Source organism: Cyphomyrmex costatus, unplaced genomic scaffold (genome assembly GCF_001594065.2).
Source record: "Cyphomyrmex costatus isolate MS0001 unplaced genomic scaffold, Ccosl1.0 scaffold43, whole genome shotgun sequence".
Classification (NCBI taxonomy): Eukaryota; Metazoa; Arthropoda; class Insecta; order Hymenoptera; family Formicidae; genus Cyphomyrmex; species Cyphomyrmex costatus.
In genome coordinates this window covers 652,585-669,977 of record NW_017278534.1, presented here as the reverse complement: position 1 = coordinate 669,977, position 17,393 = coordinate 652,585, and the positions used below count along the sequence as shown (strand labels likewise).

General features: G+C 31.3%; 1 protein-coding gene across 1 annotated transcript; it reads right to left on the bottom strand.

Annotated features, from left to right (window-relative positions):
• Nucleotides 1–6,474: 6,474 nt before the first annotated feature.
• On the bottom strand, nt 6,475–16,514 carry LOC108777289 (uncharacterized). The gene is made up of 9 exons (XM_018544128.1): nt 13,075–16,514; nt 12,585–12,997; nt 12,414–12,437; nt 11,473–11,613; nt 11,278–11,399; nt 7,569–7,693; nt 7,148–7,431; nt 6,892–7,074; nt 6,475–6,741 (listed from the first exon to the last, which is right to left on the bottom strand). Exons 1-9 carry the CDS (start codon nt 16,502–16,504, stop codon nt 6,475–6,477), a joined length of 4,989 nt encoding a protein of 1,662 aa, XP_018399630.1. The 5' UTR covers nt 16,505–16,514.
• Between the last annotated feature and the right edge of the window lie 879 nt (nt 16,515–17,393).

Genomic DNA, 17,393 nt, shown 5'->3' with positions numbered 1-17,393 from the left:
TACAAATAGTTTTATTTAATTTTTCGAAAATTTTCTTACTATAATATTTTGAGTCGCGAAGTTTAGAATATCCTATATGTATATGTACATACATATATTATATATTTATAATATTTCACTATAAATTATATTTTGATTAATCCTTTTTTTCACGATTGTGAACAGAAAACACTAGAGCATCAATTCATCATGGTTAATAATTATTTGTAGTTGAATTGCGTAAATAAAAGGAAGCATTAAATAATTTACAATCGAATAAAATTATACTATTATAACGTTTTCTATAAGAAAAACGTACGATGTAACAATAATATTAATTATCTCACTTTATATAACTTTGATAATAATCATATACCTTAAATGAGTACATACTATTATATATGTAATAACGCAACCTTATAAAAAAGAATTCGATCTATTAGCAATCGATTTACATTATGGATTTACATAATATGAATTATCGCACGCAATATGAGTTATAACTTTGATATGAACTATGCATGGCACATTCGCTAAAAAGAAAAGCTTCCGTAGCTATATTTTCCTTTATTAATTATTCTGTCAATATTTAAATGCCCGCATTTTAGCTTTTACGCCAATATAAACCGTATCCGATAATTTATTATACAATCATCACCGGAATAATCATTCACATATGAACTTCAATCCGTCAAAATATACGAAAACTACCTACAATTCTGTTATTGATACACATCAAGCATCTTCATTCACTTACTTATTATCTTCACAATTTACAAATATAATTTGATACATCTTCGAAAAAATACATTCATACTCTATACATACGTATCATTTCGTTCGTTAAAGAATTTTTTTTTTTCTAATAAATCTGGAAATAAGTAAAAACTTAAACAATTACAGATTTAAACAATAATATTAATAATAGCGATATAATAATGATTAATAATTGAACTTATCGTAAACAATGTCACTTAAAATATATAATGGTATTTAATGTACAACAATATTCTTATCGCGCTATTTTAAGTTAGCTATGAATAGTATGAATTATTGGAAAGTATTTGAAGAATCAATTTTAATTTGTATATTTCAGATATATACTTTTCTTTTGCTTTAATTCAAATATATAATATATATAATAAATTTTGAGTTTCAAGATCTATTTTATTAATAAAAACTGTGCTTCAGAAATGTAATTTTCCAAAACAAACTTATTTTGTTCTTGTGGTTGTAAATTATTTCAATGTGTATTTCTCGTATAAGAAAAAACCATTAATGTAATATTATATTTTTCAATAAATTACACAGGTCAACATCGAAAAAGTTGTTTTCAACATTTTAATTGTTTCTAATATATTCTTGTTTGATACAAATTGCTGAATACAAATGTACTGTCAATTATACCAAATTTGGCTATCACATCACAATTTTGAGAAAAATGACATTAAAGAAATAAAAAAACGTAATAAAATATAATTTTTTTATTATATTATACTTTACTTTGTTAATTTTTTATGTTGTGTTTTAATCAACATGTTCTGATTACATTTTTTTTTTACATTTTTAAGTGATAAATTCGAGAAAAAAATACAAAAAGATTGTGCCATACAGTTATTTCACTCGCTTAATTTTCATATTCTCTACAAAATATAAATGTGGATTTAACATTGCACAGTGAAAAAATTTATTCTCCTGCGTAAATGACGTTACTGGATACTGCATTGTGAAAATCGAAAGGCAAGAGACAAAAAAGTTACATACACAATTTCTCTGTTAAAAGAAGAATTGGAAGAAAGTAACTATTAAATCTTTTATATAAAATTTTTTTAATGTAAATAATCGAGTGAATAATTCTTGTAAAGGATTTATAATACTATTTTAAATACATTTAAAATATATTCTAAGAGTTAACTTTTTATTGTAAAAGAATTGTGGATGATGGAGCAAATTTGAGATTATTTTCGAATTTGGATCATCAAATCGTTATAAAATTTTAATTTTTAAAACTTTTAAAATTTTAATTTTGTCGTCCTGTGTATTAGTCTCATTATGTTACTTTGAAATTTGTTCTTCAGAGTTTTCATACATTTTAAATAATTTTGATATTGGAAATAAAATATTTTTTTACGTATCGCGCGTATTATTTCAAATTTTTTGATAAATATTGCATTGGAAAAATAGACTTGACGATGATTGAAAAATATAGAATATTAATAACATAAAAAACAATCAAAATGGAAATAACAATCTTTCTTTTTCAAAATACATTTTGCAATATAAAATATTCGAATCTTTATATATGTATATATAAATTATTCTACATGGAAGAATTTGCATGCGTATATCATTATGTTGCATTGGAAGAAAGATCTACTGAATGTATCACTGTAAAAAATATGACACTTTAAAACAAACTAAATAACGTAAAATGTAGATTTCTTTATAGATAAATACAATTAAATTTTACAAAATCCATTAAAAAACTTAAAAACGATTGCATTTGTTGCAAAGTATTGTTTTGAAACAATAGAGGTGTGAATTCTTTAGAATCATGGCTATGGTATATGACTGATTAACTCAATCGCACCACTAATAACAAGGAAAAGAATTTTTGATATGATATTTTATTCCTGCACTCTCTAAACTGATGTATACAGTAAAATAAGATGAAATGAAACAAACATTTGTTTTATTTCATTGCGTATACCAGCTCAGAGAGTGCAGAAATAAAAAACCAGAATTCATGATTTAGTAATAACTACTAAATAGCGCTATTGAGTAGCAAGTTTACAATTTTATAGTGCTTACAAAGAATGACCGCAAAAATCGCAAGTTTTTCGGTCCTTGATTTTAGAATCGAATTTTATGCCAAAAATGATAGATTATAGGACATGGGATAGATTATGAGACATTAGTAATAAAATTTTTATGTTGAGCATGCAATTAATTTTTCAGAAATATAGAGTGTCAAATGGATCACCACAACTACTAGGAAAATGTAACACTAACAACGCTTTACAGTACAAAGAATTTTTTCGAAAATCAGTATTAAAGGTTCTTTGAGTTGTTGATTATAAATCTGATGTTAGATTTTAAAAATTCAAGATATAATATATAAATCAAATAATATATATAATATATAATTTTTATATATAATTATATATAAATAAATATGCTTTTTCCACTCAAAAATTGTTTACTCTTTCATTAATTACTTGCCAAAATATGATAAAAAAATTCGTAATCAGTGAGTCGAAAAAACCACAACAGTTTCGATAGAAATGAATTGATTGTTCCAGTATCCAGTGTGTCTGCCCTATTATATTTGATTTTTAAAAAGATTCAACAAAAATTCGTGGTATAAAAATAAAAAACAGCTTCGTTGTTAGCGTCGTATTTTCTTAATAGTAATCCTCTATATTTCTGAAACCAATCGCTCAACATAAAACTTCTCTATGATTAAAAAAAAAACATCATAAATTATCATTTGACATAAAATTCGATTCCATAATCAAGGATCAAAAAATAGTCGAAAAATCCACCTTTTTTGCGATCTTTATTTACAATGAATTCCAACAAAGAAACGCTTTTATTAGCTTTGATTTTAACAGAATAACCGAATCGTGTACATAAGCGAGTTCATTTCATCACTTTCAAAGAAGTACAAATATTCTTCTAATTTTAATAAGGGTAAAATATGCCGAATAGGGGAGACAGTCTCGATGACCTTAATCTTGACAAATTGTCAAGGACACCCTGAGTAACCTCCAACAGGTTTTAGACGTCACTCGTTATTCATCAAAATCTTGTTAACAAAAAGTTTAAAAAAATAATGTATCATTTCTGCTATAACAACAGTTATAAACTCATGTAGAATCTAGTTTTGTAAAGTGTATACGTGAATACAGTGAGTTCCGCCCCTCTCCTTCTAAGGGGAGAACTTCACTATCGAAAGATCAATCTATTTTTTACTTTCGCTTGTAAAGTTGTAAATTTATGAAGTATGTTTTCCTTTTAGAGGACATACTCGACACAAACGTCGTTCTATCCTTCTTGACATTCAACAAATGACAAAGATAGAATGACGTTTATGTCCAGTGTGTCCTCTAAAAGGAAAACATATGTAATGTGCAATATAGATTTATAACTTTCTACGCGTAGCGAGAGCCACCCCACACAAAAAATGATTTAATTAGATTAGGATTAGGTTAGTTTTTTTGATCGAAATACATACACACACAGCTGTGTTCAAAACTTCTCTTATATAAAGATCACTCAGGGTTATAATATTAACAACATTGTCAAGGTAAATTGCGACTGTTTCCCGTATTCGACATATTTACCAAAAAATATATCTTACTTTCGTCTATATTTTAACATATCAAAAGCTTATTAAAATTGGAGGATACTTTCATGTTCCAACATACACTGAAAATGTATAGTGTGTAAGGTAAATATATTTATAGATTTTGAGTACCGCCAGTGTATATCGGAATACAACCAAGTATCCTTCCCCAATTCAATATAATCTTGATTGTATTCCTTTGTTAGCAGCGCAATTTAAGTTAGTGGCACATAGAATAATATAAACATAAACAGTAAGTGAATCACAGAACATAAGCAGTAGCAAATAAAAAATATTAATTTGTTTATTGCTCACAAAATTTACAAATTGTTTAGGTTGTTCTGTGTGATATTGATCTTAATCGCTCATATATACCTCTTAATTCTACTGTAGCACCAGAGCACATTTTCTTCTTGTTTTTTTCTTTTTGTATAATTATGTACATAATGCAAGAAAAAATTTAGATAATTACAAATTCTGTATAAAGTTATTATAAATAATATAATGTAATCATTCTGTAAAAACAATCTACATATGAGGCATTCCACGTCAAATCGGGCACCTTTTGATAAAAAAAAAAAATCGAAAATTCCGATTCTCTTGTAAAATTTTACAGTATTCTAGACATTAAAAAATGAAACACGTGTTTGGGGGAAAAAAAGTTAAAAAAATGTTTTCACGAAGATATGCTTACTTTTAAGTTTCAAGAATTGACGAAAAACGTGGCTCGTGTGTACATTCAAATGATTATACTGTCGAAACGTTTGTTTTACTTATTTATTTTTAATTTAATATATTTGTCTTTGTTCTTTTGAAGTGTAGAATTGTTTTTATTTTGGCTCGTTGCCCGTTACACTAATTTAATTTTTATATATTATTGTCGAGCCTTCTCTCAATATTATTAATTTTGTTTTATTGTTTATAATTTTTAAATACATTTTTTGTCATCAACTCACCAATTTACAATTCCTGATAAAAATTCATCATATTCGCTCTTCAATTCTGAAATAATTATGAAACTTTCAAAATGGAATTCGAATACAAGATAATAAATTCTTTAAGATATCACGTGGCATACTAATGCGCGGCGCACGAAGCATCTGCCGTCGCCGCACGATTGATCTTAAAAAATTTATTATCTTTCTTATACAATCCATTCGAGTTCTATTTTGAAATTTTTAGGATTTATTTTAGAATTGAAGAGCGAATATGATGAATTTTTATCACGAACTGTAAGTTGGTGAGTTGATAAAAAAATCCATTTAAAAGTTATAAACAATAAATATTTATTTAAAACATATGTATATTTAAAAATGGCAAATTTTTACGCACCCCGCTCCAAATGACCTCCGAGTGATTAAGGAGGTCAAGGTCACTCGCAGGAGCGGGGTGTGTAAAGGTGAACACCTTAAAAATAACCAAAAAATAGAACAACTTACAATCTTTTTTTTATATATAGAAGGTATGTAAAAATTTTCAAAAAAATTAAAATGTTGATTTTTTTTAGTGCCCGATTTGACGAGAAATCTCCGATATATGATTTTATAAAATATCTAAAAAGATATAATATAGTGCTACAGCTAAATTAGAATTTTAATTTAACAGATGCAATGCAAATGATATAGAAAATTGTGACGTTTGATGTATTATATATCATCGTAATATTTTAACATATTTCAAATTTTATTTTGTGTATATATATATATATATATATACACACACACACACAAATATATATATATATATATATAAGCTTATATTATATAAAAGATGATAATAATACAAAGATTGAACTATTCGTCTATATTCACATAAATATAATTTTCTGTTATTATTATTATTATGCTGCAATGGCAAAATCTTAGATACAGCTAAACATCTGTACCAAATATGAATATGTTACATATACGCTTGATGTATTTACACAAATGTCACATGGATTCTCTCATATTTATCTAACACATATGCTCGCGCACGCACGTACGCACGCGTTGTAACATACACACGCATACACACTTTTTCATTGTTACCATTATGAGATGTCCATTTGATTAGCGTAACAAATGTCACACAAATGGTTATTAAATATATCACCGAATTGTTAATTGATGCGTTTCTATCAGACATAAACAGTTATTGTAATACCATTAAGATAGTTCACTGCTTATGTGCATGTTATTAGATATTAATTGAGAATTATTTTCGATATTCTGTATAGGCACCTGTGAATCAGAAATATTATCAGCAGTCTTTTTAGACATAAGTACGTTAGGAGCACTTGCTATTGTTTCTGCTTTATAATGCTGTTTTATTGATGACGAGAGTGCTGCTTTTGATTTCACTTTTGCTTTAGTCTTGGCTTGTTGCTCCATGTTATCAATTTCAGCCCAAATATTCCTCACTTCTTTAAAAAGCTGAAAAAGAAAAATTTGGTTTAAAATACATCACTATTTTTTATTTTTAAAACAATAACATTGCATCACATATTGTTATAATTTACAATATTGATAAGACAGTAATAAGGTTTTTAAGCTTATAACTGAATAAAATAAAAATAAACTTACTTGATTCAACCATGCTTCATCCGCTAATAATTCGTTTAATATTATTGTAGTATCCTTATGTGGATCAGATACCTTTTTATCTGCTACTCTTCTCGCACATTCCAAAAACATTAAATATTTTTGATGAGCGACTTTATTATACAAGGCAACCTTCTTTTGGCAAATGCGACATAATAAAAAGTCCTAAGAAAAGAAAAATAAATCAATAGAGTTTATCATATCTTATCATGTTTCATTTCACATTTGTATATCATACTTTTTCATGAGGTATTCTTGGATCAGGTGGTGAGCCTTCTAATGTAGTACCATTATATGGTTGTCCATAAAGCAAAACTCTTGTATAGATTTTAACCTGCTGACAACCAGCACAGAATTTCCCTTTACATTCTGATGGTGGCAAATCTTTTATCACATTAATACATGGCCATGTTGATATTGCCGTTACGAAGCTTGCTTTCCATTTAGTTGTGAACAAAAGGCGACGTTTTCTTTCTTCTGTTATTTCATCGACAGTCTTAACATTTGATAGAAAATAATCATCTAAATAATAATAAAGAACATATAATTAATATCTCATCATAATGTATAAAAATGATCTTATATAATTATAAATAAAAATCTCGTATAATCTCTAAAAGCAACAATATCAATTTAAAAGAATATCAATTTAATTTCACCTTGTTCTTGAAATATTTCAGTAAGAAAATTAGAATCCAAAGCTTGCGAGATTAATGTCTGTATGTATACTTCAAAATTATCTTGATATTTTTCAGTATCTTTCATAAATTTATCGATATTTTCACTGTAAGCAAATAAAAATGAGTATTATAAGAATTCATAAAATTTGTCGAATTTATTAAAATATGATATGATTTCAAATATAGTTTAAAAAACTGCATTTTTTGAATTACTGGAAAAAACCAGAAAAATTGCTATTTTCTATCTAAATGACATACTATTTCATTTTTAATGTCCTTCATCAAATTAATGTGATTCAAAAAATTATGTAATCATATTTTTATTAAAATTTTTAGTTTTCCTTCTATTTTTATAATAAAACCTAATCTTACTTTCTTCTAGTGCATAACAAAGGGGATACAGCAGGATAATTTGGATAAATTAACAGAAATTGTATATAAAGATTGGAATCGCATAGTGTATTCAATCAAACATACAGAACATACATTATTAGTGCAATATAAAACTATGGCTGGGTTTAGCAAAGAAAGCAGTTTTGTGCAACTGTTGTAAGATTCTTTAATTATTAATATGACTGATGTCTTGCTCTTAGTTCTTTCCCTTATTAGATTTATCTAAATGTATAAACCATGTTTAAGAATTTTACGACAATTGCAAAACTGTATTTTCTGCTGAACGCAAGCTATTTGTGTGTTTTATATGTTTAACAGAATACATTATGCGACTTCAACCTTTAATACTAACTATTTCAAAATAATTTCTGTTAACTTATCTAAATTCTCACTGTCGACAGTACCCTATAGCACAAATATTTTATGAACACGCGTGAAATTTTCCAATTAATTTTTCCACCTTTGAGAAAAAAACTGAAAAAATCCGTGGAAAAATTGGAAAAATTCAGGTTTTTTCTGATCCTTTAAAACTATAATTTTAATCAATTCGTTTGACTCATTAATATATAGCTATAATTACAAGTCAGTGGCCAGCACAAGTCTAATTCAGCTCAATTATGACACAACTGATTAATCAAAAATTTTAAATATATAGAATTATATATATCATTTCATATATTTTGAAATATAAACAATTATATACTTACATTTAAATTATATCTACAAAAGACAGTAAAAACATAAACATATAATTATACAGGAGAGCACAAAAAAATTTTTAAGTGCAACTCAAATCAGAATAGGTGTTTCTTATAAATTTTAGGTCGTCGAATTCGTAAACCGTTTTTGCTCTATCACGTCCAATTTATTAGTTAATCAAGGAAAATGATGAAAAATTTATAAAAATTGAAACATTGGGGAAAGAATAAAAGTAAATATGACATTGGCTACGTTTACACCGTACATTTAGGCCGCGGCCTATACAATAGATGTCCTTGTTTATCCTGTAGATTAAATAGACACCTATTGTATAGGTACATACGGACTAGGCACACGGTGTAAACATAGCCATTAAAATGCGGTCGCAGGACTGATTTAAAGCTGCTCTGAGTAGCGGTCGCCGCCATGTTGGAATCGAGACGTCAGAAGTGAGAAATGACATTAATTTTATGTTGCGTGCCATTTGTAAATAAAGACAACTTGGATAAATTAAAATGACGAGATCGCTTTAAAACACTTGTAAAAATGGACGAAAACTGTCTTTTTCTCCCTGGACAGTAAATGGTCGTAAAAGGCACGTAAAGTGAGTCTCTGTACGGGCAGGAAATACATGATTTAACAGCTGTTGAAACGAGTGAAAAATACGCTTTTATGTATAAAATTCCAAGATAACTTTAATTTTCGTCCATTTTTAGGACTTTCATAAGTATGAGACAAATCACATTTTCACAATTAAACACATAATAACGAAATGGCACATAACAAATTTCGTCGTCAAAACCATCACTTTTCACGCCTATTCAGCCCTTTATCGTGGCGAGGCGCTGTAACACACACAAGCACAAGTCCATGCGCTTGCCTTCCACTCGTCCGTCCTTCTCGCTCAATATCCGTTTCTGGAACTAGAAAAACTGTCCATCACTCGTGTAGATCATCTGATTGTTTGTTGCACAATAGTATTTTGCCGATTTGTTTTATGTTAGGCTATAATAAAGCAAATTTTTCTATTCCCCCCTTACACTTTGTTTAACTTATCAAAACACATTTAAATCAGTTCTATGACCGCACTTTAATGCATTTACAATACTTTTACTCTCCCTAATAGTAAATTGAAGATGAAAAGAAAAGAAGATGGAAGAGGTGAAGGAGTATAAATATTTATAGTATGTTATGCAGAGAAATGGGGGCAGGAGAGACAGGATTAGAAGGGCAATGATAGTGATGAAGACGGTTTGGAGCTTGGAGAAGAGGAGGTTCAAGGGAATTGGAGTAGAAGAGTTTGGCTATTTAAGCGTTGATGTAGTCAGTGATATGATATGAAGCAGAGATTGGGGGTGGAAGAAGAGGAAATTAGTGGAGAGTGTACAAAAAAGATACTTGAGATGACTTTTGGAAATGGACTAGGATACTCCGAGATATACGATAAAGGAGGAGCTGCAAATGGAGAAGATGAGAAGCAGGGAAAAGAGCATGGTGGTATGAGAGGAGGTTGGAGAAGGGGAGGGAAAGGGTGATGAAAGGAGTTATACTCTCGAGATAGAAGAAAAGGTTTTTTAATATAGGGTATGGAAAGAAAAGGAGAGAAAGGGGGGAGAAGGAAAGGAATAAAAATGAATATAAGGGGACAGCTATTGGAAAAAGCGACCATGCGATAAAAGCGGAGGTCCAGCGTGTGCGTGTGTACTTAATTACTTAGGTTGGTAATTAGGATAAGCGTGCGATGAAACGAAAGTAGCTGCATTCTACTTAAAGCTCGCAATGCTAACGAGCTTTGTTTTTCCTTGTTTGACATTTGATAAACAACAAATATGAAACGATTCCACGAGCGTTGTGAGCGTTAAATGGAACGCAGCCTAGGTCGAATATTATATAAAAGAAAGGTTAGATCATAAGAGATTATTGTATGTTATGCGTGAAGATAATTATTGTAAATGTGTAAAGATTGTAACCCTAAGGGGAAAATAAATAATCTATCTATAGATAAATCTATCTATCTACCTGTCCGTCCGTCTGTCTATCTATATACTCTTTCCTCAATATTTTAATTTTCACAATTTTTCATCACTTTCCTCGATTAATTAAAAAAACTGGACGTAATGGAACAAAACAGTTTACAAATTCGAATTCAGTAATCTAAAATCTATAAGAAATATCTACTGGTTTGAGTTGTTCTTCAAAAATTTTTTTGCGATCCTGTTATTTGTGCTCTAAAAAATATATAAAATAATGCATAATTCTATGTACTTAAAACTATATACTTTAAACTTTTGATTGTGTGTGCACAATTGAACACAAGACTTGTAATGGCTACTAATTGTAATTATATAACAGTTATATATTAAATAAAAACAGATGATTACCGAAGATAAAGATAACAAATATAATAATGTGCTCAGAAGAGTATTTCTGAAGAGTATTTCAATAGAGATAAAATCTATTTTGGAATTTGTAATCAAATGTGAACATATTTACTAAAAAATTTAATTAGTCGTATACATAATCTGTGCACCAGATTTGTATTGATTTATATGACTATTGATATGTTAAAATATGTTTTTTATATAAATATTTTTACCTGTCATCAACGATCATCTCATCCCTTAAAAATTCTACAATTGTTTCAGTCTTGCCCTGCTGCCAAAATTTCACTGGTACTTGTTGATATATATGACGATTTTGTGAAACCCATGCAGAATACTGCAAAAAAATTACATATTTTGTGATAAATAGTGATATTCAATATATTTTGAAACTCTCAATTAAATTTTACCGTAGGTATGTTTCTGTATAAAGTTTTTCCATTAGACTTGAATGGCTGGTATTTTTGAAGTAACGTTTTGCCATCTATTCTCCATAAAGGAGGATCTTCTTCTTCATCCAAGTCTGTTTTGATCACGACAAATTCACCGGACTAAAAAATAAAAAACAATATTGCTACTTTCTGTTTAATTCAATATTATAACGTTTTAATAGCAAAAATACATTATTATAAGCCTCTTACATAACAAAGGAATTCATGCATTGTAGGCGATTTGATAAGCAAAAAGTTGGATTCACTTTTTTCCTAACTCAATTTTACTTGCTAAATTTATAGTTAAAATTATCCTGGTAGCCAAGAAATTTTTTTTACATTTTGAACGCAAGAAAATAATAATTGATTTTTACTTTGTTGAATGCTGTGAATTTTTCTTTATTTTTATATCAAAATCGTTTTTTTATTAAAATAAAGTATTGTTAAAATCACTACTTTTATTTGCATCACACATATACAATAGTTTTTAAATTAATATAGTTAATTTTTTCTGAAATTAATAATAATATGAAAAAAACGTTTCAGATAAAAGTGAACAATTTCCAGGGGGCGTATATTGATCAAGTTGTTTTTTTTCAAGAGGTGCCAAAAAAATGTGAAGGTTACCTCTACTTTTTTAAGTAAAATTATATGATTTTTTTATGTAGTACAATTTCTTTAATTATTCTGCATATTAAAGTATTAAGATCGAGATATAAAAAAAGAACCAATAATTTACAAGATATTTTATACTTCATTATGGCTTAGTTTGGCATAAATGGCATGAATCATTCAACGAGTAAAATTAAAAAAATGAATCCGACAATCTTTGTGTACTTCCCACACCGTCTAAAATACATGAACTCTTTTATGAACAAGTACTTTTCATTAAAAAAATTTAAAATAATATTAAAGATTACCGCATCATCTAAGCCTATCGAATGCTGCATGTAAAATATATAATAAAATCGTTAATTTGTTATTCATATTTTATATGCATGTACATATATTGATATATGTATACGCGCACGCACGCACGAGTTAATGTAGAATATTTTAAATAACTTCTGCAGAACTTAGATATTAGATACCTTAAATGGCGAAATATCAATATCTTCATCACTTGCTGCCGCTACTAATTTTTCATCGATTCTACAAGAAAGTTTACCGGAATTATTAGAATTTTTTGAGAACATCTCATGTTTTTTCCTCGTCGATTTTTTTGAGACAATAGTTTCCCCGGACGAATAACCGTCCTCTTCTAACATTTTTCTAATCCTTTTTGTAATGACGGGCCTTACACGTTTCTTTCTTTTCTCATCTTCATCGCCAACCAATTTTACTGCAGGTGTCCATGCTGGATCAGAATCGGAATCTATCTGTTCCTCATCATTATCAAAATAATCTATACCCTGTTGACGATCTAAAAATTGTTTCACTGATGTTTTCTCTTTTGCCTTTCTTCTAGATGTTTCACGTCTTGGAGGAAGAAGTAAAGGATCTACTGTGTGAAATAATATATCTTCAAAAGATTATTAAGTTAAAATAAATTTATATACTACATATGTGTGTTGATATTACCTTCTTCAATTTTCTTTAAAGACTTTTTCTCTGCTTCGGTTGCTGTTGCTGCTGCTGCTGCTGTTGCTGCTGCTGCTGCTGCCGCTGCCGCAGCAGCTCTTCTCTTTCTATCTGTAGGCCCACCAGGTTTGATAGGCCGACCTTTTCTACCTTTTCCTTCTGGTTTCACAGTAATAACTTCAATATTGTTTGTATTATTTACATTCTGTGTTTTCTTTTCCACTTTTTTAGGAAGAAATAGAAAATCATCATCACTAGTAAATCCATCGTCGCTCGAATCAAAATTTAATTTCTTTCTTTCTTTCGGTAGTGGAAAATACCTAGGATCATTAGCGTAATCTATCACTGGTGTTTCTTTAACCGGTGTCTCTTTTATTAACACTGATTTTTCTTGAGATTTATTACTTTCACCATTAATCGAAACTTCCGCAATAGATTTACTCGATTCAACAGGTATATACGGTTTTGACCTATTCCACGTTGTTTTTCTACCACCACGTATGGCAGGTGGTGGAGAAGGATCCTTTTCACCTTGCAGAAATTTTAAATAACTCGTCATAAATCCCGTATTAGGATCTCTGTTAGACCGTTTGAAATCTTTATTTACTTGTATCAGTTGCTGATCTTGCTGAAGAAAACCTAATTCCTCTTCAATATTAGGAACGATCACTTTAGGCTGATCATCTCTGACCTCTTGATTATAATTAGTATTTTGATTCGTAGTGTTGTCGCCAAATCCTATTGACGTTATTTCGACCGAAGATTGAAATTCGTGCGAGTGATGTGGATGATGACCTGCGGGAATATGAAAAGCCGGAAAATATGGGATGGGTGGTGGTGCATGATGGTGCGGCACCATTAATGATTGATGTTGATGAGCCGGAGTGCCCACAAAATTACTCGAATGGTGCAATGACGGTTGAGAACCGAAGGCACTGGACGCGGTGGGAAACATTTTGGCGGTTGGTGGTGGTAAATTCCATCGTTCGAATTCGAAGTAACCGTTCTGCTGTTGTTGATTCGTCGTATTATGATGCGCAGGCGGAGGTATCCTACTGAGATATTCTGTCATCGTCGTACTGCCTGTAAGCTCATTAGATAATGACGTGCCATGTCCACCCTTTTCCAAATTTTTCCTCTTTTTATTGACGCTGTCAACTTTTCGTCGTTCTTCGACCTGCTTTTGTTGCTCTACCGTACTAGCCGAGGTAGCAACAGTTGCATGTTGTTGCAAGCAGGGACTTTGTTGCAATGTTTGTAGATTCTTTACGATACTCATTGGGTCTCCCCTACAACTGCTTAAATCTTGCAACGCCACTTGATTAGTCTCAAAATATGATTGCTGCCTATCTGTCGATACATTCATAAGCCTTTGTACTTGCTGCTGAACCGGCAAACTCTGTGAATTTATATCGCTATTAGTTGCTGTATTTGCACCAGTGTAAACGGGAAACTTTCTATTGCCGTTCGCCGTTTGCCGATTGCCATTTTCCCAACAAACCTGTTGCTTTTGCGTTTGTGAGAAATCTTGTTGTTGCTGTCTATCGTATGTTTTACTCTCTGTATTGTAAGCTGTCTTGTTACTTTCTGTAGTGCCTAATGCTCGTGTGATCACCGACGAATACGCTACCTGTCCCTGTGACGCTGGTCTGGGGACAGTAACATCCAAAGGTGATGGTGGAGCAACATGTTGAGTGACTCCACTTTTATATGATGCACCATTAGTGCACTGACTATTGTTAGTCTCATGCTGTTGCAATGGTGATGGTGACGATATTGCCATCGGACTATTGTACATTGGATATGCTGGACTTGGTACATGACCCAAGGGACTCGCCTGCGAATGAGTCTGCAGAGGACTTGGTCGTCGTGGAACAACGACATTGCAGTCAGGTCCATTTTGTGTCGAAGTATTGGATGAGTAAGCAGAATCCGTCGATGTAGCAGACTTGGATCTGCCCGGATGATGATATTCCGCATCGCTTGTTGATCCTGTCAAATAATGTCTGTAAGTTGTAGTCTGTTGCTGCTGTTGTTGCTGCTGTTGCTGTTGCTGACTCAAAACATGAAACGTTTGTTGCTGTTGTTGTTGAGGATGTGACTGTAAATTGCTGTTGGATGACGTTCTCTGGCTGTTCGTAAGCTTGCTGTTGGTATTATTGCAAGTATTATTTGCAGTGTAATTTAAGGTCCGGCTTTCCATGATGGAGAAACTAATTGGAGATGATTGACTGTTGTCATGTCCTTGTTGATCATTTCGTCTGTGCTCAATTCCGTGGCTCCCTAAATCTGGATAAATCTTGGTCTGTGCTTTGGTCTGAATATTTTGTTGAGTCGCGGTAGTGGTCGCCGCTTTGTTTGGTAGGGATGCAAAATTGCCATTGCGTGTTCCCTGTTTATCGTGAATGACTTGCGTAGAACCTGATCGAACAGGACCACTAAGAAAAATCGTCGTGGTCGATCTTGAGGATAGTTGCGGTATTCTATATTCTTTGCCGGAAGAATTATTCGGTGTTGAGACAATACACGATTGTTGATGTAGTGATGACTGGACTTTTTCATTTTCAGTGGAGGACTGACCTCCATTACCAGCATCTGAGTAACTGTCAGTCAGGGTGTCAGAACTAAAGGTTGGAACTTGATGAAAAAATGTTTGATTATTACTGACTTGCGACGTGGACTTTATACTAATGGTAGGTGATTGAGATCTCACACTGACTGATTTTTTTGTGTCAGTCGAGCAGCCAGATGCCTTGAAATCTGTGTTGCACACAGATGGAGTGGTTATTTGAGATACATTAATATTGTTTAAGGTCTGTGTCGTGCTAAAATGAGTATTAAATGTATTTTCATAGTTAGTACTATTAGATTTTGTAGAAGGTGGACCTGGAGACGATGGAACAACGCTTTCGTGTGGTAAAATGCCAAATGGGCTAGGAAGTTGCGTATTATTCTGAGACGTCCAGGCTAACGTCGATGTAGGCGATGTTGATGCTCCATGCTGCTCGAAAAATGTTTGATGAGTCGAGCTATAATTCTCTCTCAATGTAGAAATATCAGATTCGGTTGTGGTGTTTTGTTTTGTCGCTGATACTGCTTGTGCTTGAGCAAGTGCTTGTCTGTGTTGAGTAACATAGTGTGCCTGTTTAGTATTATGAAACAAAGGTGAAAAGACTTCATAACTCACAGGAGGTGGAGATAGAAATCCCCCTGGGTTAAAGGGAGATGGTTGACCTGCCAAAGTTGCTGTTGAGTGAGCTGCTTGTAAAAGTAACTGTGGCGTCGTTGTTGATGGCACTGCCTGAGCAGCAGCAGATGTCAAATGATGAGGTACAAAATCACTAGTTGTAGTTGGTGTTTGAAACGTTCCAGTGGAGCTGCTCACAGTTAAACGATTATACGACGTATACCATGGACCAACGGGATCCATTACCCAAGCTTGGCACTATGGTGCCTCACTTGGTATATGTTTAGTAGATTCTTCTGTTTGCCAATGTCCAAAATATACTCTCTCATAACATAATGTTTATCACCATTTTTTATAATTGTTTCTACTTTTTTTGTAACTTATACATAGAAAAACACATTTCAAGTTAATATATACACACAGAGTTCATTCAAAAGTTCATCAGGATTAACAGCACTGCAAGAGTCCTTATTTTATCTGAAAAATAAATTGTATGTTTACTAATTTAACTATTCTATAGTAGATAGGTAATTAACAGTGATGATTAAAAACGAAAATTATAAATACTTTTTAAATTGTCTTGCATTCTTTGCATTCTAATAAATTTTATTTATGCAATATGTTGCTACTCCAAAAAATATTTGATACAGTGAGAACAATAAAATCATCAGAATATAAAACAATGCACGTAGAGGAAACATAACATAACACCATGATCAATATGACAGTACTTTTCAATTGTATTAATTCTGTCAATTAACAAAAAGCGATCATATGACATTTTCAAAACACCGATAAAAGACCCAATCACACAAAGAACAGTAAACGATAAAAAATTCATGGATTGACTTACATTTTACATAAGTTGCAGGACGAAGCACAATAAAAAAAAGTGTGCTGCAGCCGGTTGAACATATGTCTCTGGGATATCGTGGGATCAGGCAAGTAGGTTCAAAACGTCACGACGATAGATGATTGTGAATATTCACAGGATCCGAGTTTATTTCGTCGACAATGATGCACTGTGGCATGCGTGACGATCAGCTACAGTTAGGAGCGATGACAATCGACGGCGACGGCAACGACGACGACGACGGAACGGCGGCAAACAGCCGCCGCATACCCGGCAACA

What these genes read in the sequence shown, in the direction of transcription:
- LOC108777289 (XM_018544128.1), bottom strand. Translation starts at nt 16,504, where the DNA reads ATGGATCCCGTTGGTCCATGGTATACGTCGTATAATCGTTTAACTGTG. An exon ending in TTGATATTTCGCCATTTAAG is followed by an intron (nt 12,438 to 12,584) that starts GTATCTAATATC and finishes TTTTACATGCAG; the next exon opens with CATTCGATAGGCTTAGATGA. An exon ending in GAGATGATCGTTGATGACAG is followed by an intron (nt 7,694 to 11,277) that starts GTAAAAATATTT and finishes ATTTGCTTACAG; the next exon opens with TGAAAATATCGATAAATTTA.